The 24,822-nt window shown below is 40.6% G+C and overlaps 1 protein-coding gene across 1 annotated transcript in view; it reads right to left on the bottom strand.

Moving 5' to 3' along the window:
- Nucleotides 1-24,822, bottom strand: part of COL4A6 (collagen type IV alpha 6 chain) — a 126,961-nt gene that overhangs the window by 36,566 nt on the left and 65,573 nt on the right. The window contains exons 4-5 of the mRNA XM_082289722.1: nt 5,343-5,477; nt 4,154-4,198 (exon numbers count right to left, since the gene is read on the bottom strand). Of these exons, the coding sequence (XP_082145848.1) occupies nt 4,154-4,198; nt 5,343-5,477 (180 nt within the window). The remainder of the gene's footprint in view (nt 1-4,153; nt 4,199-5,342; nt 5,478-24,822) is intronic.

Below are 24,822 nucleotides of genomic sequence, written 5' to 3'. Positions count from 1 at the left end.
GGCCATAATTATGTGAATACTCAAGCTGATCACTGGTCTCAGCTGCTGCCAGGAGGGCTATTGCACATTGCAGCTTACTCACACGTACCTCCTCCCTGTGCTGGCAGAGTAGGAAACAAACACAGCAGAGAAATAACTGTTCTGCTTCTCAACAGAGTTAATTTTCAGTCAGATGAGGTCCTTGGTCCAGCTCATTGGGCAACTGCACTGAGATTTGTGCCAACAAAATCGAGAGTAACCTGATCTGCTTTCTGTCAGTCAACAAGGTACGAACTGAATGAATGTCAAATGTGTCTCAACTACCAGATTAAGGTAACTCACCCAGACAAATATAAATTTGTCTGAATTAAGTCATCCAACAGCATTACCATCAGAGACCACTGCATTAACAGTACCAGTTGCTCTGACGATTAGTCTGTTTGTCAAAATACCCACATGTGGTGTGCAAGCAGGGACTTGCCAGGCCCTGGTAAAGCCCTGGATTAGGCTGAAGCAGCAATTTATTGCCACTTACATTTGTCTCTTAGAAATTACTTAATTAATTTGATTCATGCAGGATGTCATAGCCAAGAGCATCAAGTCTCTGAAAGGACAGGAAGTGACTGCAGGGGGAGGCCAGAGTTGTCAGTGTCTACCAGGTCTTTCACTTTGTTTACAGCATCAACAAAACCAGGAGCTATGTGGGACAAGTGCACATGGATCTGGTTACAGCACAAGGTGACCAGCTGCAAGGTTTAGTGAAGCTGTAAGGGCCAACATCTGCCCCTCAGAGTGAGACAACAGGGAGCCAAGCTGCTCCAGCTTTCGTGCTGGCTGAGAGCCAGCCCATGGCAGGCAGCTGTCGGGTGACCCTTGTCCTCAGAAACGCTTTGGGTGAGATCTCCTAACTCTCAGCCTGTAAGTGGCCCAAAGGACTTTGGTATCCTCTTAAAATGTGAGGGGCTCACGGAGAGAGGACATAAAGTATGCTGATCACAGTGATTTCTTACGTGTGCTAAATAAATCTGTGCCCCTGTCACTTAATCCCATGGCATCCATGTCCGTGGTTCTGAGCCAAAGCATAACACAGACTGACACACAAGCACATATACACACATTCTGTGTCTTTTGCTTTAGGAAAACAATCCACAGGATTTCCTACTTTAAAGCTAACCTGAAATCAGAGTTCATAATGTTTTAAGACTCTTATCTGAGGAGATACTGAACACCCACAACTGACTTCCTTAACAGTTGCTAAGTCCTACCTAAAAAGAACCTTTTTCCCAGGGGTTTAAAATACTGATTCAAGGAGCTGTTTTGACCTGAAAAAGTGCTGGTTAATAGTTTCATTGCTCTCACCTCCTCAAATTCCTGTTTTGGCAGATGTGCCAATTGAACACAAGCACCTCAAATGACTAAGGCAGAAGACTTTCACACACTTTACTTATACATGGCAAGGTGATTAACTTACAGATCTGAGTTAAAGCACAGGCTGGAGAGATGCTTGTGCTCTCTGTTCTCACAAAAGGAGGCATTCGGTGTGGGACAGATAAGGAAACTCGAACTGATTAGCTGGGCCCTCCTTTATCTGACTCTTGCTTGTACCCTGACACTCTGATCCCAAGGGGCCTCTTTTCTCAATCAAACAACAGAAAGGCGATCCCAACAGGAGAGCTCAACACATATTTAAACACAGAGAAACAAATGCAATTAAGGACAAATACAAAACTAATTGAATAAACAGTTTCATGGGTTGCTAAGGAAAGTGGCCTTTCTCCAGCCATCACCAAGTGCTTGCATTTACTCTGGGAAGATCACAAAACTGCCTCTTCATATAGCTCTGGCTTTCATGGCACAGAGAAAGGCTCACTTATCATAAAAATGTTTCCTTCTAGAACTCCTTGGACAGTTCATGAAAAGCTAGATACATATCCCAGCTTCAGTTCCAGCCTTTGCCAGAGGTGTCCTTGAATCTTGTCCTATAGGAAAAAATAAACTTCCCAAGGAGGGCTAAGGATTTGAGGGCTTCTCCTACAGCATGACACGAAAGTCTAGCAATAAACACATGTAGCTGCTGTATTTACTAGGTTAAAGGGATTAGTCAAGCCAGCTGCAAAAACATGATTTACTTGCCACCAGCATTCCCCAAGGGAACTCTGTGGAATACCACTTCCCTTAAGGTCAACAGTGGGATTTCCCTCTGAATAACGGCCTTGTCCATGGCCATGACTAAACTACACCTGCCCACACTAACATACCTGCATACTACAAAGAATCTCTCTTCATATTTAGATGTGCAGAGATAGCAATATATTTTCACTTCTCCCATCTTTCTCACACACACGTGCTCTCTCCTTTGCTCTGCATTTCACACATCCATATAAAGTGCCTATATTTGTATACACTTCACAAAAAACCTAAGTTACTCCCTACCCTGAAATGTAATGGCAAAAGTAAAAATATTTACTCAAGTGGTGGTGGTTGCTATTTTCAGCCTACAATTGAAGCATTTTCAGTGACTACAGTGTAAACAGTATGAACAAGTTTCCCTTTCCCCTTTTCTGCCCTGCAGTTGTGGCACAGAAGACCCACAGTGTTGAGAACTTTGCTGTTCATGACCAGCAAAATCTGCCTCTTTCCCATTCACCCACCTGCAGAATGCTGCAAAGCAGAGTAGATCTGCATATGCTGGAGGCTTTGAATCCTCTCATCTCCCTCCCCTGCACTCTCTCCTTGGAATGCCTGCTGCTGACAACTACCTGGCAAAAGCTGTTGCTGTATCTCTGCCTCCCCTCATTGTTGGGAATCCCCTTTCTCCAGAGCCTCATCTGAAAAAATACCCTGAGAACAGCATGTTCCCACAGTGTGTTCAATTAAATTAAGTATTATGGGAACAGCTTGTTGTCTTCAGACCTAGACAGTTGGCTGGTGGCAAAACAAAAAAAAAAAATAGCAGCAAGGGAGTAGAGCAGGAGAGAAAACAGGCAAGGATGAGCAGAGGGGGAGTGAAGGACAAGGGCCAGGAAGGAACTGGAAATCAAACAAGCTCATTTACAAGGCCAACTGTGCATTTTCAGCCAATCTATCACAACAATTCAGTTTTTGATAGGAAGTAAGAAAACAGAGCTCAACTGTTGGAGTTCCTGGCCAGCTGAGAAAGCAGGGAAGATGAGAAAGAGTATGAGTGATACACAGGATGGAAAAATGCCATCAAAAAAATAAAAATAATTCTAGTATCAGAAGGAGAAAGCAGGATGAGCCAAATAGCGTAGAAAGAGGAAGGAAGTTTGGGGCAACTTCTAAAGCTGATCCAGTCAAAGTTCCCCTGAGATACAGCTATATGTCTTCACAAAAATCACTGGAGAAACCAAAGTAAAAGAAAGCTGGCCAAAACACTCTAGGCACATAATTTTTCGTAAACTGTCACTAGAATGTAAAGTTCTAAAGAATGAAAGAAACCAAAAGTTCCTGATGGTCAGGGAAAGTGGCTACCTGCCTGTCACCTGATCTAAACCAGGACTAGAACCTAGAAGAGAAGTAAGGATTATCTCATCACTATTTTCATTCATGTCACAGCAAAAGATGATTGAGGGAGACCTGGTAACAGCTATCACATACAAGAAGGCTACTACAAAGTAAAAGTGAACAATCTTCTCACTGTGTCCCTGATCAGTAACATAAGAACTAAGAGCTTTAAACTGGAGAAAGAAAGACTGAAGTTAGGTATTAGCAAAGCTTTTCTAATAGAGAAGTTAGTCTCCACCATCACAAGGTTTTAAGAATTGGTTAAGAAACACATGCTGAAAATGGCCTGTAGCACAGCTGATCATACCTGACTCCCTGAAGTCCCTTTCAATTCTGCAGGTCTATGGGTTTATGATACAGTGTTTTCTAGACAGTGCTGAGGGACCATGGTGCTGAAAGAAAAGCTAATCAATTATGCAAATGATCCCCATGTAGCTCAGGCTCACTTTCTGATATGTACCAACTTCCTATTATCTTACAAAACAGCATGGAATCACCAGGTAGATTAACAAACATGGCTATTTTCCTCCAGAGAGAAGCAAGCAATTGCAAGGTACACTATGCATGTGCTAAGACAGTCTTATCACGTTCAGGTGCTTTTGGTTGTGTTTAACATTCTGGTGATTTATATTTACATATGCAAACTTACTGGGATCCCGTTGATGCCCTGAAATCCGGGAACTCCCATTGGACCCTGAAGAAAGAGAGTACACATTACATTTCACTTCATAGGTCTGTATATTTCAGTTACCTGTGAGATGTGAGAAGCAGAAGTCTTGGACTTCTGCTTTCAAAATCAAAAGGAGCAAACTATCTCATGCAGATTCTCTCTGACCACAGGGGTCAGTGAAGATAGGAACTGAGCATCTGATTTTGACTGGACGCCAAATGAGTGCTTCAGGAATGTTTTAATCAGGCAATTTAAAGTAAAAATATAATCTCCTACTGCACATCTGGAAAAAACAAGATGCCAAGAAAATAAACAATCTGCTATAAACTTAACCTTTGACTTTCCAAGAGTTTCAACAAGACTTACATATTTTTCTGTCTATACTTGGATAGGACCTCCAGAGATATGCAGACCACTGCATTAAGTTCAGACTGCCCAAGCTGCAAGTAATTACCACACTTTGTTGCTCTGCTCTGGATAGTAGCATAACAGACTGATAAGCAGAATACCCAGTCTAAATTGTTCTTGCTTTGGAAAGGTAAAGTACATTGCTCCCAAAAGGGATGAAGAGAGAGAGAATCTTATGGCATGTTGGTATTGCGTATGTATCATTTCAGGGGATAGAAACAGTTCTGGAGTAAATGGATTTTTTTCAGTACAAAGAAATTGCTTCCAATCTTGCACATTGCATTCATTGACACCTACACCTTATGGGCTATTCCATTTATTATGGCATGATTTATCATATTCTTTTTGTTAGAAATAACTTTGCACCTGCAAAACTGGACTGCAGATTTTGTTTAGTACCCGTTCTTTTTGCTTTTCTAGACACCAACCCAGGATCCTCTACACAGGAACCAGCTCTGTGTCTCCCTGAATAAAGTGTGAATAACACCCACCTTCCCCTGGGCATGTGAAGAGACAGACTACTTGCAACAGCAATACTCATTTGGCTGTGGTTCACCTACCAGGATGGCTACACAGTTAGCAGCTTTAGCATCTGTATTCTCATTCCAAAATAAATACAGACAATTCTCTAAAGATTCTGTTGAAATACCATTGTGTTTTTACCCCCGGACAGATAGCCCAAGATTATCTTTATTCACTCAAAAATATATAGAAGGCCATAGAACTATTGCAGAGCCAGAAAAATCACCATTGAGCCTACCTTGTCACCTTTCTGTCCAGCTGGTCCAGGAGGGCCCACTGCTCCTCTCTCACCTTTTGCTCCAGGTAAACCTTCTGGCCCAGTAAATCCAGGTGCTCCTATTGGTCCTGGAAGCCCAATCGGTCCTGGTCGACCCTAATATGCAATAAAAACAAGTCAATGCACCATGTCTATGAACTCCTTTGTAATTACTCTTTCCAACTCAATTTTTAATGCAATTTGATACCTCCCTGGGTAGTTAGGACATACTAAAGTTTTCCCTGTCCATTCTCAAAGACTGCCCAAAATCACAGAACCACCAGGTTGGAAGAGACCTCTAAGATCATCAAGTCCAACCCGTGCCCTAACACCTCAACTAAACCATGGCACCAAGTGCCACATCCAGGACTTGAGATGGGGCCACACCAGCACGGAGCAGAGAAGGACAACCACCTCCCTCGACTGGCTGGTGATGTGCTGAATCATTACTGTTGGAAAATTCCTCCAAGATTATGTCCAGCCTCTGACTGAATACCACCATGCACACTAAACCATACTGCCAAGTGCCACATGCGTTCATTTTCTGAACACTTCCAGGCATGGTGACTCCACTATGTTCGTTCTTAAGCAGTCTTGCAGTGAGGAAATTTTTCCTAATATCCAGCCTGAGTCTCCCTTAGCGCAACTCGAGGCTATTTCCCCTTGTACTATCGCTGGTCGCCCAGAAGAGGCTGATCCCCACCTCACTACAACCTCCTTTCAGAAAGGGGTAAGGTCCCCACTGAGCCTCCTTTTCTCCAGGCTAAACAAGCCCAGCTCCATCAGCTGCTTCTCATCAGACTTGTGCTCCAGACCCTTCAGCTGCTCTGCTGCCCTTCTCCGGACACGCTCCAGCGCTCAGTGTCCGGGGTCACACTAAGAGATGCCCCTTTCCCCGGAAGATGCCGAGCGCACGAGGAGCAGCGCGCTCCGCGGGCCCCCGCGGGTGCAGTGCCGGGCGCTGCCGGCAGATGGCGCGGGCCCCGCGGGGACCCGCTGCGGGCGCCGCCGCCGTCCCCGGCTCGGGAGATCCCTCGAGTGCCGGGCACCGCTCCGTGTTAGCGTGTTCGCACTTCGCTTCTGGTTCGTGTTGAGAGAACGTGAAAGAGAGATCAGTCTAAGGCCCCAAAGTATCAGCAGAAAATGCAGTTTATGGCTGTGCTTTCCACAGGCAAGGCAATCAGTGGATAACACAAAGTTAACCGTGTAAAGAATCAAGCCTTACACTAAAAGATACAGAACGGAGGAGAAAGTTAAAAAAAACCCACACCACACAATTCCCCCTCCTTTTAATTCCCATGTCCATGGAAGTGTGTTTCCCTTCTATTTCCCTAACTCCGTAAAACAGCAGAAGGAATGCAGCTCCCTGCTGCAAGTGTTTTAGTAATCTCAGCTGGAGACGCACAAAGTCCTGACTCCATGGCTTGGCAGGTAAAAGACTTTTACTGTTAATTTAAAAATGCATTGTTACATGTTGAAAATCAAGCAAAGTGAAACAAACTGTAATTGATTTTAAAAATTCTTATTCCAGGATCATTTTTTGTACCTGTTTAGGCTAAAATATTTTTTCCCATATTCCATGTGTCTTCACTGCTGGAGCAGTTTTCTTTTAACTGCAACAATTCTCCCATATCACTCTTTCATTTGTGATTGTTTCATCCTGGCCTTTTAACTGAGGGCAAGTGCATGTTTGATATTTCATACCTTTTCTGTCTAGACACTGTCCATAGTGTGCACTTCCAGAGGCACAGACTCACACCTGAAAAGACTTTAGATTATTTTTAGCCTTCTTCACTCTGGGCTAATTTTCAGTGGAATCCTTTATATTGCAAACTATATAATCAGAACATTAATCCCCAAATCTTCAGTGGTCCCTGGCAACCATCCACAACAAGAAACATGTTAAAAATCACATGCTTAGCTCTCACTTTGAAAAGTTAAAGCTGAGACTGAATTTCCGATAATCACAAGCAATTCAGAGGCTTTCAGGCAACAATTCACTTAAAACACATGGGCTGTGGACTGTTTACCTCGAGGCAACACAGCAGTGCTGAGGCGTAACCTAAAAATGGGCACATTACACTTACAAGCAGCTACCTCCCACAAAAGAAATGGCATCCAAGAGTCCACCAAGGTTTGTAGAGAAAACACAATGTGAATTCCTCATTTGTTTGAATTGCTAATACTTCTGTACGCCATTAGTTTGATTGCCTGGTTAATGACAGTGTTTCACAATGACTGGAACTGATGGGAATTAACATTTTAGGAGGCTTTTGTTCAGCTCTGCTGCAGGTGGCTCTGAGAAATATATCTAGACTGGGGAGTATAAGACCAGCAACTACACCTTCTGCTTGTGTTTGGATGAGCAGCGCTCTGACAGAATTATTAAACACATTCTCTGTGCTTTCAGGACCCACAGCTAAAAAGCTCTCTCCTGCCTTAGTGCCCTACAAGAAAGATTTTAACAGCACTTGAAGATTTTGTCCAGTGCCTTAGAGTGTCACTAAAGCATAAGGACACAGTAAAGTGCTTCTAATCTCTCTGATAATGTGATTATGCCATGATAATCAGGCTCTCAAGAATTCCCACTGTTTCCTTTGAAGCCTGTGTGGATGGAAATCATGTTTTCTATGCTGAAACAAAGGACTTGCCTTCACTGCTAAAAAAGCAGCATTTTTCATCACTCAGCAGCCCTCCCATGAACTGTTCCAAGATGAGCGCATTATAAAGAGCAGGCACGGTGGCATGCAGGAGAAATTCGAGGATAACAGCATAATGAAGACTCAGGTTTTACCATAAGGTAAACTTACAGAGTTCAGTGCCAGGTGGAATTTCTGTTTGACCTCAACGAGCTTACCTAGTCTTTACTGTGCTTTGGCACCAGGATTGCTCTTACTTATCCAAAGGATAAAAAGAATAAAACATCTCTTAGCAGTGAGGACAAGCTGAAATATAAAATGTGGATAACATCAAACAAAAACTACAATGAATCAACAGAGCTCCCTATTTTAAATCTTTAATGTTTAACATACATAGTACAGTAACCTGCAGAAAAGCCATTAGTAATTAATGCAAGTGGTACCGTTTTGGTTTCCCAGCTGCATGACAATTGTTTTTAAAAAAAGGAAAATTATAGAATGTTAAAAACACCAAGCAATAACAAAGCCAATGAAATTACTGTGACTTGTGAATGTTCTCTCAAATGCCCACTAGAATTTCATTTATTTGAAAGCTATGATCTGCATTCTGCATATTTGTGCACCAGGCTTTTATAATGCAGCAGCAATAAATGAGATGCCTGTCTGTCTGTAATGAAGATGATGCTGGTATAAATAGCATTATTTTTTTATATACTTGGGCATTTTCATGGATAATTTTGGATTCTGACCAAGTTTGCATCACAAGTTCAGCAGAAATCATATGCATCTGTTCAGCTCATATCCATTGCAAACCATTACAAATACACAGCTGGCTCAGACATTCAGCTTTCCATTCTCAATGTGTGGTAAGCGAGAGCAAAAAATGCCTGGAAAAGGAACCTCTCATTGCTTCTGAGTCACCACGCTGCAGAAGAAGGTAAAATCAAACAGCCTGAAAGTGTAATTTGATGGCAGTGTCTTTCAAGATGGAAAAGGTTCTGCAACATGTACCTTTTTCCTTATACCCTTTTAATTCATCTGCATCCCAGGATGTCATGAGGAAAGGCTTGTACGATGGGTAATGATGGGGCCCCTCTGCTGCTGCACAATCAAACACATCACAATTTCTCTATTGTCCCTACTCCTTTTGCCAACTCTAATACCCCACATAAATTTTCACCCACTGAAGCAGAGCTGATACACGTAGCACTGCAAATTCCAAACGGTCTTTTATTTCCCATTGCCTCTGTGAGCTTGGAGAATAAAGTGCAAATCTATTTGATTTGCCACTGTGCAAAAGAACACATGTGGAAGTGGTATGGAACCATTGGACAATGCCCCTTTATTTCAGGGATGAAAAAACAAGCACATACTTACTTGGGGACCAATTCTACTGGCCTAAGTCACTGTCAAATACCAACACAGTGATTCATCACCATAAAGGACACTGGAACCCACTAAGATAAATCTAGCAGCTCTGGTAACTAAGCAGAAAATACTACTGATCAGGAAGGGCAGAACTGATCCCTGCTTTTGTTAGTAAATTTGTAGACTGCCATATTTCAAGCAGCAAAGCACTATTTATTTTCAAAGCAAAATAAGGAGCCTGTATATGAAAAGAGCAACTGAATTTAAATACACTCATGTTTTCTGAAACTAACGCGATTACTTCTCTATGAGAATTCAGTGACCACATTTTTTAAAAAGGTCTTATTCACATTCTCTATTCCTTCACCCATTATTTCCCCCATAAAACATGTTTTATTGACACAAAAGATTGCTAGTGAAAAATTTACTTCATGAGCAAATGCTTTGTAGCTTGAAGAATCTTATGCTTGTTTGATTTCATAAAGGTGAACCAAACAGCCAACCATTAACTCATTATGGCCCTAAAAATTCATGTTCTCATATACTGCACACTCTAAGCCTGAAACTTATAAGGAAGATCTATGTACCCGATTCCCATGTTCATACAGGACAGCCTGTACAAGAGACTAGTCCCTCAAATGTTCTGTCACACACACAGATTGCATGTTCCATTTAAACCAGGGACATTCTCTCTGAGAGACACCAGGTCACAAAAGCGGACACAGGAATCTTGCTGAGCTCGGGTGAGGGGTCTGTCGGTGACTTACCAGTGCAAGGCAGCCGTCTCCACTGTGAGCAGCACAGCCTTGGGCCAGCCTTCAACCTTCTACCTCCATTTCCTCCCTTCTCCTCTTCGGTCTGCCCTGCCTTCACAGCAAGATTCCTGCAGCAGTGGTTCTCTCTTACTAGATAGTGAGTGGAACAACAGAGTCCTGCTCTCAACTGGGGCCCCACAGTTCTACTGTAATAATAATAATTACTGATGAAAACCCCTTCACTATTTTCCTAAATTACAGGTCAGGTATCCAGTGCCCTGCTCACATTCCAGAGTAAGTGATTATTCTCCCTACTGAAAAACGCTTTGTACCTTTAAAGAAAATTATTCTTCAGTTTTTCTTCTGAAAACTTAGGGGAAGTCCTGTTCAAAATGGCTTCTTTATTTCTGTCATATAATTTACTGTTCCTCTACACAGCTTTTTACCTACACAGCATGAGAATACACAAAACTGTATGTGCATGCAGAAATAATGGACCAGAAAAAAATCCTATGCAACAACAATCCTGCTTCATTCAGCACCTTCCCAAAAATGTCATTGTTTGGGTTTTTTTCTGCTTTGTTGTCTGTTTAAGGAAAGATAATAATTTTTTTTTTCACTTAATTTTAACAAAAGAGACAACTTTTTTCATGTACCATGTGAAATTCTTTAGTATCACAATGCCTTTCAGAAGTTTTCTGTTTATACAAAGCAGCCCTTGGCATGCTCCCACTGCCAACTGTCACGGCTGCTCTGGTCATCTCAGGACCAATTTTTAATGTAGTAATGAGCAACTGCAGGCTGGGTCTCAGAACAATTTTCAATTTTAGTTAATGTGATAAACTCCATTTTCAAAAAATACTTCTGTTATTTCCACTAAGCCTGATTAGACATGACTGCAAGTAGAAAATCTAGGTGATAAAAAAATGTGTATGTATGTGTGTGTATATATATGGTTTTACACCCTATTTTTTAACTGCCTAAAAAAATTAATGAAATCTGATTCCATAAATTATTTGATGAATGCCATATTTCAGTAACAAAGTTGCAATAGATGGTTTACCACATTACAAATACAGAACTGTATATGAACCCAAGAAAATTTTTAAGAATATCGTTATTTTAAAATTGGATATTTTTATCTAGAAGTTTGTTCCTTAGAATGCTCGATTTCCAGTTAAAAGTTTTCATGAAACATCCTGATCCAATCAATTCCACATATTTGCTATTCTATTTAAAACACACAAAGAGACCACATACTGTCATCTTTTTCCCCACCATGGACAATGCCAGGAGTGACTCAATATTAACTGAGAGCAATTATTCCATTTTATACTTCATAACTTTTTGAAGCAACTACAAAAAATGTACAAAAGTCAAAAGGGATGACATTAACTTTGATTGCTTTTTTGCTTTGATGTTGTGAAATGTCCAAGTTAGATAAGAAAGTAAGCTCATGTGGAAAGGTTCCAGGCCACAGAGAGCACAGATAATATGAAAGCCCCTTGTGGGCTGTAACATCTGCATGAGAGATGCACCAGCGAGGCAACAGCCTTCCTGTGCTGAGCTCCAGAGAGGAGGGGAGCCACATGTAACACCACAGCAATGATGGGCACTACAGGAACAGAAAGATTTTAGTCATGGGGATTTTTTAAAATAAAGAAAGAGCAGCAGGATTTACAAAGCAGAGTGATGACTTACACTGTATTTCAATTAAACAAATAACTGGTGTATGAAAATTATGAGCTAAAGCTTATTTTTAAGGAGCTACATTATATAGTTGAGTTACATTTACTTGCCTTTTTCATGATCATCAGTCAGAATTATGCCTTTTTTTGAGCAGAAAAAAATATTTGCAGAGACTAGATCCTGATGAATTGCATCCCAGAGTATCACCATAGCAGAGGTGATCACCCCTGAATCCCCAGCTTACCCACTGTTTGTTTAAGCCAATTGGCCGTGAGCCTCAGGTGATACGTGGTCTGCCGAGATGAAATTTGCTATTTGCCACAGCAAAAGCTTTTTTTGCTACCCTGACTGATATCTTTACGGCCTTTTTGTGTTTTAAACTGGCAGAGCAATACAAGGTTCATACACAAATGGAGACAATTTATGTAGACAGCACATGAGACTGACAATGGGCACTCCTCTGAAATCATGCACATGTTTAAGCCTGAATTAGAGGCAGCTGAGAAAATGGGGCATGAAGGAGGAGGTGACATTGGCAGGAACTGCTCCTATACCTCATAGAGCTCTGGCACTACGTTACACTCATCAACATTCAAAAAAATAGGGCTTATATTGAAATACTCTATTATGAAATCTTAACAAAAATGTTGAAGAAAGTGAGGTCTAACTGACTTCAATTTACTTATGAACTAAGTTTTTTTTTTTATTATTTAACAAAAGAGCATAGTGCAGCCAAAGATTTGAATGGTTTATGAGATTTTATGGTCTTTTGCAACCCCAGTTCATATTCTCTCCCTCAAGCCTTCAGTGCCTAATCTCTAAAAAATGTTTTAGAAAGCCTTTACAGTTCCCCGACCTGTTCACATAGGACAGCAGCTGTCATAACATCTTCCTGCCCTTAATTGAAGAAAGAGAATTTCTGAGTATTGTGTACATCTCTTGACAGCAGAGTAAGTCCTGAGCTGAATTTTAATACAGAAGAATTAGTTATTTCAGAAGAAAACACAGGTTCCCCTAGGACTTCTTTCCATTTTCCTGATAGCTGTACAGGAAAGTAGACAAGGTAGCATATGCAAAGTATTTTCCTCCCCAGGATGACAAGTCATCTCTGGTGAGAACATGGCAGTGGAAATGACCAAATGGCAGCTCCTTGGCAGTCAGTCCCCCAAAAGGGGAGATGGGTAGAATGAAAAGTGAGGGTCACAGCCCCTCTCTCCCCTGGCTCTGGTTGCCGTGAGTACATATATCTGTATACGTATATGTATTGTCTTTCCAATCCACTTGGTAAGATCAAGCAAGTTACTGCTCACAAGACATTTAAAGGGGTTTTACTGGACTTATTACTGAGGAAGATACAACACTAATCATAGATATTACACAAGTCTCCTGGGGAAAACAGATGTTGAATCATAGTAACTTCATGGGCAGCCACATCAGAACTGCCACCCACAAAACCACAGCTTCTGACTGTCCTTAAGATACACCCTACAACACACAACTTTCAGGGATCTGCTATGGGCTCATGAGGAAAGAAGAACAGGTAGTGTTGTGTTATTTTCCCTTCTACTTATCCCTAGCACCCCAGAGAACAAACCAAAAAAGCCCAATGTGTTTCTAAAGAACTCTTTAAGTGAACAGTGACAACGAACTTGCTCCCTTCCCCCTCTGGCTGGCATTTCCAAGCAGCCTTCCTCATGGACTCAAGTGACAGAAGATTCATTGTTACAAAAAAATGTTGTCAGTAGAAAATTAGCTGTATTAAGTAGTGTACTGAACAAGTGAAATCCTGCCAGTGTCGGGCCTGTTAAGACTATTAAAAGGACATTGTATCTAGAAAGGCAGGGAGGGTTCAGCCACATGCTGAAGCCGAACAGACTCCAAACCTCCACAGGATCTGCTGTGTCCAGATTTGTTAATTTGCTTTGGGCTCCTCTCCAGTTCTTTCCTTTACAACAAACCCATTTTTAAAAATTTCTAATTCCCCTTTGCAAGCAAAGGCTATGAAAAGTTAGTGCTTCCTCAGAGACTAAACAGGGATATGGGCAAAGAGTAGATCTAGCAGGAAGTAACTGCCTGTAGCCAATACGCTATTCCTTAGCAGATAGGATGGTTTGGGCTTCCCTGTTGCACTGAGGGGCAGAGCTGCTGTCACACATCCCACACAGGCACTGCCCATGGGAATCCTGGCTGTGCACGGAGAAAGGGACAGCTTCACTCTGTAAGAGCAGCAGGACTGGCACAGCTCAGCGGGCAACTCACGCTTCCACACACAGGGAGGGAGGGGAGGGGAGGGGAAGGGAACAGGGAACTGGTGTAAAAAGACCGTAAGTACCTCTCCATTGGCTCACAATTTCTGATACACCATCATACCTACACATGACTACCCTCCTCTTTCTGCCTGGGAACTGGAAATCAAGCACAGTCAAGACATGTCCTGCTCCCCCAATTATGCAGAGATAAGGAGACAACTCAGAGATAAGGAACAGACCCAGAAGTGTGAGAGGAAGATAGGGAAAAGGAGCTACGGAAGCCCCTTCTGCTCTGTGGATGAAACAGAGAGTTTTCCATTTCCCTCATGCTGTGGGAACAGAGATGTCCTCTTGTACCAGAACTTCCCCAAACATGAGATTTGACCAGTAAAGAAAGGAATAAAGATGAAGAAAACAGTAATGAAAAAAACAAGAACCCTTTGAGGTTTCCATGGACAGGAATAGTCACAGAGCTCTAGTGGTCACCCTTACCTTACATGATGCTTTCTTGGCCTTTCTAAAGGGCCTCATGCTGGAGATAAAAAGCAGGTCATGAATCTTTTAGAGCAACTTCACGCACTGGAGCTCTTTCTTGCAGTTTCACCAACAGATAAGCTATTCCCAGCTTTAGTTTATATCAGCAACTAAACTATGTTTCCAGCCTGATAATTTCCTGGCAATTATTCTGGGGAACTCATTTCCACAAGATGCATCTAAGACAAGCAATTTAAGAGTATTTTTACAGGAACAGCCCTACTGAGGGAAACACAGAGATGTACAAGAACAGTTGCAAAAATGTCAGTTAAAGACTTCAAGCAAAAATTTGATGTCTCATGCACTTCTAGAAAGAAATCACCCATGAATCAACAGGAGCCAGGAAGAAGTTAAAGGGTACCAGTCTTTAGGACAATTATTTTGTGCTCACCAGCTGTGTTCCCTGCTAGGCACTGGAGTCGATAGGCAAGATCCTGCCCTAGTTTTTTCTGGGCTAGCAATAGGAATGTTCCCTCTCTTTGGAAAATTTTAGACCCAGATCTGGGGTATGCACTCTGGGCTAGGCTTATCCATACCCAGATTGCTACGATGCCAAATCAGACCCATTTTTGAATTGTATTAAGGGGCTGTAGAGGTTCAATGAAATTTCACTCAGTAAAGTATCTATTTATTGATAGTGTAATAAGAGCAAGAAGTGATAATATACAACACATCTCAAAGGAGAGTGATCATTTTTTTCCATGGTAATTACTCAAGAGCAAAACCTTCTCTCAAAGGATCATAACTGAGGATCATTTTAATGGAGATGTCAAAATATCATATTAATTCATTAATTAGCAGCAGTACCTCTACTGAAGCTATTACTTCCCAATTTTTCACACTTCTTACAGAAGTTTCCTATGTTGCTGTCAATCATCTCACAGTATTCCAGCTAAAACAGAACAACTTATCTTGGTTTCAGTGCTGCAAAATTAACAACTAAGAGAACAATCTTTAACAGCTTGTCTTTGAATCTCCATAAAAGGTGCTCAGTCTTTTCTTACTACTCTTTGTGTATCAGCAGATATTCTAGTCAGTAATGTAGCTGCTCATATCAATGACATTTGGCTTACTGCATTTTGCAATAAATTAAATATCGAGGTGAATTTGTTGCAGACACTACTTAATAATAACTAAAGTAATACAGATCTCTTCATATTTGGAATAAAACATAGCTGTGGTTTTTCAGTTGGTAGTAACATCATAATTAAATAAAACTTTTCAATTATTGTTATTGTGTTCTCTGTTTCTGCAGAATGTTAAGTGAATCATTAGAATATGAACAATAGAGATTTGGATCCCAAGCGTAACATTGGTATTCTAAAAGCAGATTTAAATGTCTGTATCCATTTATGCTTCTAGGAGTTTCTCTCAATTTGTCTCAAATTCCTGAGAGAAAAAGCGTGTAAAATGCTGAGATAACTGAATCTAAAACCTGAACCTTTCCTCTAGCTTAGCTAGCAATCTAACTCACTGCCTAACCTATTCTGGACAACAATCTTATGACTGCTTTTTTGGCTCGCTTTTATCATACTGGATTGTTCTATTATTTTTCTAATCTAATTATTCTATTACATTTCACTGTTACACAGAAAATGTGTATCTATAAATTGCCATAAGTTAAGCAGTGTTCCAGAAAAACAATCTTGTCTTTTTCCCTTTGTTCTTACTGCTGCATTACTATGTCCCTTCCCCTGTCCGATATCCAGTGTTTGTGCTATTACAACCAAATTAGTGCTTAGTACAATGTAAATCTGAAAGCAAGTCTGAGCCTGGAATCTGATATATGCAGCATGACTACCTCTAAGACCTACTACCATATCATGTATAACATTAATCATGTAGTGAATAAAGTAGCCTGGTTTTTTTTAAAAGAAAAGAAAGCCACAAAACAAACAACAACAAAAAAAATGTCCCTCTACACATTAAAAAAAAAAAAATCCATTTTAGTTACCAGACCGTGTTCCACATGCTAAACATTCTGTTTACAAGGGAGAAACACAGCAAAACTTCTCATTATGCACTAAGGTCATTCAGCCCCAAAGGATGCTTCTAGTTAGAAAGGCAGGCGGGGAAAGTAGGCCATGCACAGATCTGGCCGGTACAGGGTCAGCAGCAAACAATAGATTCCCTGCAAGCAGCTTCCCCTACATTTTGCCTCCCATAGCCTTCCCAGCATGTTCCTGGCACTTCAGAAAGGTCTGAGCGGCTTTCCTTGCACAGGGTTCTGCTAAAAGCAAAAGTATCTGTTGGAACAGATAATATTAGTCAAGATTTAAAACTCAGATGGGAACCATCTCGTGCTTATTCAAGATAGCAGATTTAGAACAAAACCTCTTCCCAGAGACCTATTACACAGCAGAGCTGAGGGGAGCTTTGCAAACATGTAAACAATTCACTTTAAAGGAAAAAATGAAGTCTGTGAATTCTCATCTATACATTGCTTGGAAACATACAGACCAAAGCAGGAGTGGAGAGTAGTAGACGTCTGCAAATCTACAAACATAACATTTGGAGAGATTCCAGTTATCTCTAGAGGCTTAAGGAGAGCGGGTCCAGGCAAAATTTTACTGCAGTGCCTGATAACATGAAGCGCCAGTCAGTCAGTGGCTGGTTTACTGGGCAGTGTCAGAGAATAAACTGCAATTAGTAAAAATAACTTCAAACCAAAGTCTAGGAGAGAAGAAAATAGAGGATTTTTCACTTGTCCTATATAAATGTTACATATTAATCAAGATAAGGATAGAAATGAACTTTTCACCCACTTGAATTCCCACTGGCTAAGGTATATAGAATAAATGATCAATGCCAATGTTGCTTGTCATCACATAAATTGTATGTTTAAGTCTTTGGACATTTACTACGTGGCTGTATTAACACTCCAAAAAGCTTCATTCATTTGTTGGTATAAACCACACTTCCAGTCTGCTTAATCTTTGACAGACAGGTCTCATTGTCCCCAAAATCCCTCACTACACAATACAACAAAGACTCAAATGACTCTGTAGGCCTGCTCTGCTACCCACACTGCTCTGCGCTTCCTGCCCATATATCCCTGGAATTCATGACCATGCAGATTACTAAATTACACACTAGGCCAGGGATTAAGCGTGGCTCTTTGTATGGGAGCATCTGAGGTCTGGAAGAAGATTTTACCTGTCATGGTCTGTGCTCACTGGGCCTTGATGAGACAGAAGGAAGCAGCGCTGCAGAAGATCACAAACACTGGTGTGTGATAATCAGCGATCTGTATATGATGACAGGATAACCTGACTGGGGCTGTCCAGCACACAGGTCTCAGCAGCTTTACACAGACAATAACCAGCCTACTATATCCAAATCAGCTCAGCAGCTTCTTCCTCCTTAAAATAAAAAGTGAAAGCGTTCCCTGTTCTGATGGATGGCAAGCCAGAAAATGGCCTTCACTGCACCCAGCAGAACTGAAAAGTCTACGGGTTAGGAGTGTATCCTACAGTTAAGCAAACATGCCAACAAGACCAAGGGAAGGGTATGGTAGCTCATCAGTTGTTTTAATTTAGCTGCTAATCAAAGCTGCAATTGCTTCTGATTGTTTTCAGAATGCTTTAAAGTTACATATCTAAAAGAATTAAAAATAAAACCAAGGAAAAAAGGCCTGAAGTAACAGCATAAATTTAAACATCTTAAGGATATTGCATGCCTTTTATCCATTGCTTTTCACTTGAAGAAACAGAAGCCTTTAGTAGGCCTTAATCTTGATGTTGAGATGAGACTGAGGAGAGTAAAGTAGTATTTACCCCACTGTAACTCACAGAGGGCTGGCAAAGCCAAGCTTTGGCTAAGTCTGTTTAGTAGCTCAGAAGTTACTGTGACTGGTATAGTATAATGATGGAAATCAGGAAAAGTCTGTAGAGAGATACCACATTTTACAAAAACAAGGTATTTGCCTTTTTATTTTTTTAAGTGATAGTAGGCATTACATTTTTTTTGCTTTTCTCCTCTTTGCATACGTAGTCTTCATTTCTAGCAAATACTGACATCCCCCAGGTTTTATTAATTATGTTGATGTAGCCATAGTGTTCTGAAAGATGATACTGTATTTCTCATGGTATTTTGCACTCACTTGGAGTACAGTGAATGACAGGCATTATCTAAGGTCTGAAAGATCCAGAGTTCACAGCATAGCCACTTCTACAGATTGTTTCAGACAGCAAACTCTGCTAAAAAATAACAAATGGGGACCAGGGACCAGTACACCACAATACAGTGATGCTTTAGTTCAACATCATCCTGTTACATCAAAGAGTAGTGTTACTACATGCCAACATGATGACATGTCATTTTAGAGAAACCAAAACTGTCTCAGATCTGCAAATAGCCTCCTTGCAGCTCATAAAAAAATGCAACCCCCCAGAAACCCTGGGATGACAAGCCCTGGAAGCGGATCTGGTCTGCACAGACTCAGCAGGACTCTTTGGAAGTTGCTGCCAGTGCTCCTTTTGCAGCCAGAACAGCCACTGTTGAGCTACACAAACTACTCTAAGCCCTTTCCCTAGAGCCATCAGCCAGGGAACAACCATTTGACTGCAATTTGAGAAAAAAAAAGCAAAGCATACTTTAAAAGAATAGAGAAAAAAAGAATCCTCTATTGATCACTGCTGCAAACTGGCTTTGTATTTCCCTTCTTCCTGCACTGACTCCAATTTCAGTTAAACCACAGCTAGCTACAGCAGTGTTTTTCCATAGGATATTTTTTAAAGCCTCACACTATGCTGCATAGCGTGCAACAAACTGTGCCCTCAGCCCACACATACATCCCACCCTTCACACACTAGGCTAAGTTCTTGATAATCCCCATAGGTATTTATACCAGCCTCTCTTTTAGTCAGCAAGAACAGCAAAACAGTGAAATGGATCAATGAACACACATTCACTTCTACAGAGTTTTAGATCACATAAAGGCTCTGGTATCTTCTCAGTGACATCCCTACAGACAGAGGATGGCTGCAGTGAAGTACAGCCTTGATGTCAGGGACAGGCATCATTCCTTCACTGCCACTGCTCTTGCCAACCCAGCCAATCTTTGCTTGGCTGAATCAGCATCAGCAGAAATGTTGTCTTATATCTGCCACTGATTGGAAATGCCAGCTCTGCAAGTGTCTGCCAACCAAAGCCTAAAAGGAATCATGCCACTGAGGAAGGCTGAAGAGCCAAGGTTTAAAAGCAGAATAAAAGAAAAATAATCTGAGAAATGAAAGGAGATAATGTTAGGAAGTACAGAGGAGGTACAACTGTAGTGTCCACCTTCAGTTTACAGCACAGGTTGAAGAGTACACACGAGAGAAGCCCACAAAAGTCAACAAACAGTCCTACATATAGAGTCCTTGTTTCCAATGTGAAACTAAGCACCAAGGATGTGCATCAGAGACTGTTGCTGGTTGCTTATTATGTCATTCGGGTGGCCACCTCCTTGATCTTACTGCTGCTCCAAATGGTAAATCCAAGAAACAGACCCACGAATGCTGAGCTGCAGTTCCACAGGTGGTCATGGGAAATGCAGACTGCGGAGCCCGGCTTTCATTTTCCCTGTTCTCACAGAGGACATGCCCAAGCACAGGACTTGCATCCTGAACACCAGGATTTTACCTGAGTCTCAAAAGCTGTATCATCATCTCTTTACTTCCCAGAAACATTTTTCCACTGACACAAGTAACACTGCAGTGTCAGAGCTCCTATCGGTCAACTGGAATAACAGCTATTTTATCCTGGGGAAGTGAAATTTAACTATCCAGAAACTTTTGCCTTTGCTGAACAAATAAAAGAAAAATATATTTTCCTTGTCTTTGCACTATAAGATGCAGCAGCAAGTGGGGAAGAAATCTGGGACTCCTATTCTTAAGATTGTGATTACCAGTATCAAATCAACATTATTTAGATAGAAAGATTTTTTTTCTACTATATCTTTTAGTAGATTTTTATCTGCTACATCATTCTAGAGCTAAGAGCTCATACGGTATTTGTTAAAGAAACAACTGACTATTAGCACCAACTATTTTATTTTCTCCTCCACTACAACAGTATGTGAAGCGCACATCCTTTTCCAAATACCAGCAGCTTCAAAGACTTTTTTTTGTAAGTATCTCCAAATCTAGCAACCTTCCATGAAAGCAAGACAGATCAGATCCCCCCTGTATTTAGCAGGCCAGCACTCAGAAAGACAACACTATCTTGAAGATATTTTGTACCACTGACTGTAAGTCAATCTAAATTATGTGGTCTACATACATTCAGTCATCCAATAAAGGTCAAATTAGCAACCTATCTTTCTCTAAATTAAATAAAAGAATGCTAGATCTTGATCCATGCTGTGACGATTAGAAACAGGACATTCCACAGAGTCATGTGGTGCTTTTATGGCTCCTTAACTCTGTTGAGAGCCTGCATGATCTGAGAGCACATTCACCCAGTCAGGTATGGCCAGCTGGCTGCTGCCCCACTCCACCCCAAGCCCAGAGACAGCTCCAGGGCAGAGGCCTCTTGAACTCAGTTGCTTGAATCAGACCGTACCAAGATACTCTCAGGCTCTTGTTCATTGAGTGTCTTACCCTTCAACTTTGCTTGTGTGTATATTGGGAATGTTTTATTTTAATTAAATTGAGGAGGCATTAAATGAATCTTTAAATGTCCCTGTTATGTCTGCAGGGAACACGAAATCCAAATGCTCCACAGTTGAACACAGATGGACAAAAATCCAGATCTGCCCTTATGTCCAGCTAGTTTGGGATCATTCCATGGTTTTGTCCCAGCTGTGTGCTTTCCTTAAAAAATCAGGACATTTAGTGCTTAGAAGAAAAGTTCTTTGGTGCAAGGCTTTTTTTATTGTTTATACAAAGTACAACTGATCCTGATGTGTAACTGAGGCCCCAGGCCCTGCTGTACTATAAATATTGAAAACAATCATCAGACCAAAGAAACTAGTCTCTGCACAAATGCTTCTTTTAAAATACGATCCAGTTGGATGGTGTCTTCCAATTCTGCCGGAAATAGTGTTTTACTCCCACATTAACATAGCTCTTACAGGACAGATATATTTCTAATTTACTGGAATAAATTGATTCTTCTACAGAGATGGTGTAAGAAATCTCTGTAGTACTTCTAGTAGCATGCAAGTTCAGTGCAATGAAAAAGTAATCAAGTGATAAATAAAGAAAAACTAATTATTCAAAACAAAATTTCTTCCACAATTAAATTTTCTGTTTAGGTTTCAACACAAAAGTAATGGGAAAATCCAATATTTTTTCACTGATTTATCAGCAAAATAGTATCTCAAACAGTACCTTGTGTGGCAAGAACCTTAAAAACTAAACTAAGCAGACAACTTGTAAATATATTTTTTGTTTAGTCTGGAATACAAATTTTACACAGCACATACAACTCTTAAATCCTATCCAAATAATCCTTTGCCCCTCAGGGACAAAGTAGATTTTAAGAGTACATACCTAGAAATTTAGATTTTATTTACTTCCAAAACTTGTGCAAAATATTTGGAAATTAATTTAAACATAGGAAGCATTAGCTCAGAATCAGCAGGAAAAAAGCAAAGCATGTTATTAGTCAGAGCCACATTTCATTACTTCTTCATCTTGCAAGAATAAAGCTCCTTCACTCTTGTAAGACAGTGGTTAAAACATTAACTCCTGTAAAGCTGAAATGAGGTCAAATGCTGTATGTTTAGCAAAAATTAGCAAAATCTACTAGTTCTGACAAGCAGTGCTTGCTATGGTTTTTAAAAACCCTCCAAAGTGTGTAACTTCAATAGCTAGTTGTGTTTAGGAGGGAGTTTCTGATATGCAGTGACACTGAGGAGCAAGCAAACTAGATCCTACAAACATGTAAATTTGTTCAGAGGCCATTTATATTCAAAGCTGCCCGAGACCCCAGGCCACTACACTTAAGAGAAACAGCTAAAGGTCTTCTATGTTCACATCTCATGGTGAAGTGAGCAGATACTTGTTGGAGGCGAGTGCAGATCAGACAAGTTCTTGCTGATTTGTGAAATGATTGGACAGCATCAACGTTTCCAGTGTTAAGCAAGATGAGAGAGCACACTAAAAGCCACTGGTGATGGCTTAAAAGTAGTGCTCCCCAGCTTCTCCAATAAAATGCACAGCCTAGGATGACTACACATAAATAACCAGCTTCCGACTTTGTTTAGCTGTAGCTTTCATTCTACAAGTGAAGCTTTTCACTCACACTTCTGTAGTTTAAAGAACATTAAGGTTTTTACATATTTCTTCCAGGGGGTACAACTGTTAAATAGACAGGGAATCAGTGTTTCCACACCAAGAGCCTGGATTATCCTCTGCAAAATAAGTTTGGGCTATTTTTTTCTGCTTTCTGCCTGGACAGTCAAACTGTTCTCACTTCATCTCTACTTCTGGATATCAATTACATACGTGTAGTTACACCTAAATATGGAAAGTAAGGGTAGATCTACAGCCTCTCTTAAAAAAAAGAGGATACTTTACACAGCCAGCATACCTGAAATACTGTGATCCAGGATCCCATTCATTTACCATTTTTTGCACAAAGCTGAAGTAGCATCACCAAAGTCAGCCAAGTGACTTCTTAATCCTAGCAACTGGTTTTCGCTATTGTAAAGAACAGACCTCCAGCAAAGCTAAACCAGGAGAAATTGGTGTTCTTTGATATTTCTGACACGGCTCTGAGAAGTGTAGAAATGCAGCAGAACAGAGTGAAATCAAGATCTGGTATTCAGGAATATTTTGTTACTCACAATTTTAGAAACATACTTCTAGAATTGGTATTTCTTGAGTTAAAACTCTCCTGCATATACCTAATCTTTAACTGGAAAGCTGAAGCAAACTTTCCTTAAGACCTCACTAAAACCCAGGTGTTCTGGATCTTCCCAATACAACTATAGTATGAGATGGAAAGTAAACAGTCTAATCCATGTATAAATATTTAATAAGACACTTGAGTCTGCAGCAAAATGCAGCTAACTTAGTGTTCCCTCTTTAGAATGCAAACAGATTAGTTACATGACACAGTGTTAATACAAACTTTCCTCGACTATAAACATTTGCTGATGTATTTCACCAATAATGTAATGTATAGGAACAGAGGAAGGATTTACTCTGGAGAGTGCATGTGGAAAAGGTCCAGTTTCACAACCTGCTCTCACCTTTTGCCTTTTCCTGAAGCATCTCGAGAAGGTCCCTGTGCATTATTCTCCTTTCTACTGGCAAAGAGGAATATGAACCCCGTTAAAAATCAATGGCAGACACCAAGAGAAGATGCTGTTGTGCTTCATGTATCCCCACACAAAAATCTCAGCCTGAAGTCACAACAATTATTTCCTAAAGACAATTCAGATGTTTCCAAGAGCAGCCAAAAATTTTGACATATTAAAAATGTACTTCTTCATCTTAGAAGGAACTTAAAATTTCTGTGTTACTCTTCTTCAGGAAAGGACCACTGAAAGGTGAGTGGCAATACATTTCCTCTCCCATTTCTTGTATTAATTCTATTAATCTTCAGTAAAATCAGACCATTTCTGTGTGGCCTTGTGATGAGATAGGATAAAAATACAGTTGTTCGCTCAGAGCTTTTATGCATACAAGTTTTTGTATGCCAAAACCAGTAATATATTAAAACCACATTGGCCCCAGTGCTCCCTAATTAATCAAAGACTAAAGAGAGGCAGCTTCTTCACAGGGGGTATTTCTATGGCTGATCTGTTGAGGGAATGGAAAAGTAGCTACAAATCCCATGAAAGCATAAAAGTCTCATAACTCCTCTGTTCACAGTTTACTTCACATCTATTTTCAGACTAACATTTCCACACAAAAAATTAGTATATGAGAAATTATTTAAACTCTTTGTTGAAGTGAATCAACTTACATTTAATAATATGATCACTTGCCATTCAAAATTTTTCATTGTGTGTGCCCATGATTGAACTTAGATTCTAACGTCGCCAGAAATTGAAATTATAGAGTTATCAGGAACTGCAGTTGCCCTTTTACTAAAAGAATTCCTATCCTCAAACAGGGTGCCAGGCACTCCTCTGAGCTAAACTCCACCCATGTGCTCTGCCATTTTGAGTAGCAAACTTTTAAGACAGATCAACACTGTATTTTGAGCGTGGACCTGACTCTGAGTTGCAGCCTGTGCTTTGCTGGCACCCAGGCAGGCAGATGCAGGTGTCTGTGTAGCTGGAAGCGTT

The sequence above is a fragment of the Coloeus monedula genome (genome assembly GCF_965178545.1).
Source record: "Coloeus monedula genome assembly, chromosome: 12".
In the NCBI taxonomy this organism is placed as follows: Eukaryota; Metazoa; Chordata; class Aves; order Passeriformes; family Corvidae; genus Coloeus; species Coloeus monedula.
The sequence above is the reverse complement of the archived record's forward strand: the minus strand, read 5'-3'. Positions and strand labels throughout refer to the sequence as shown.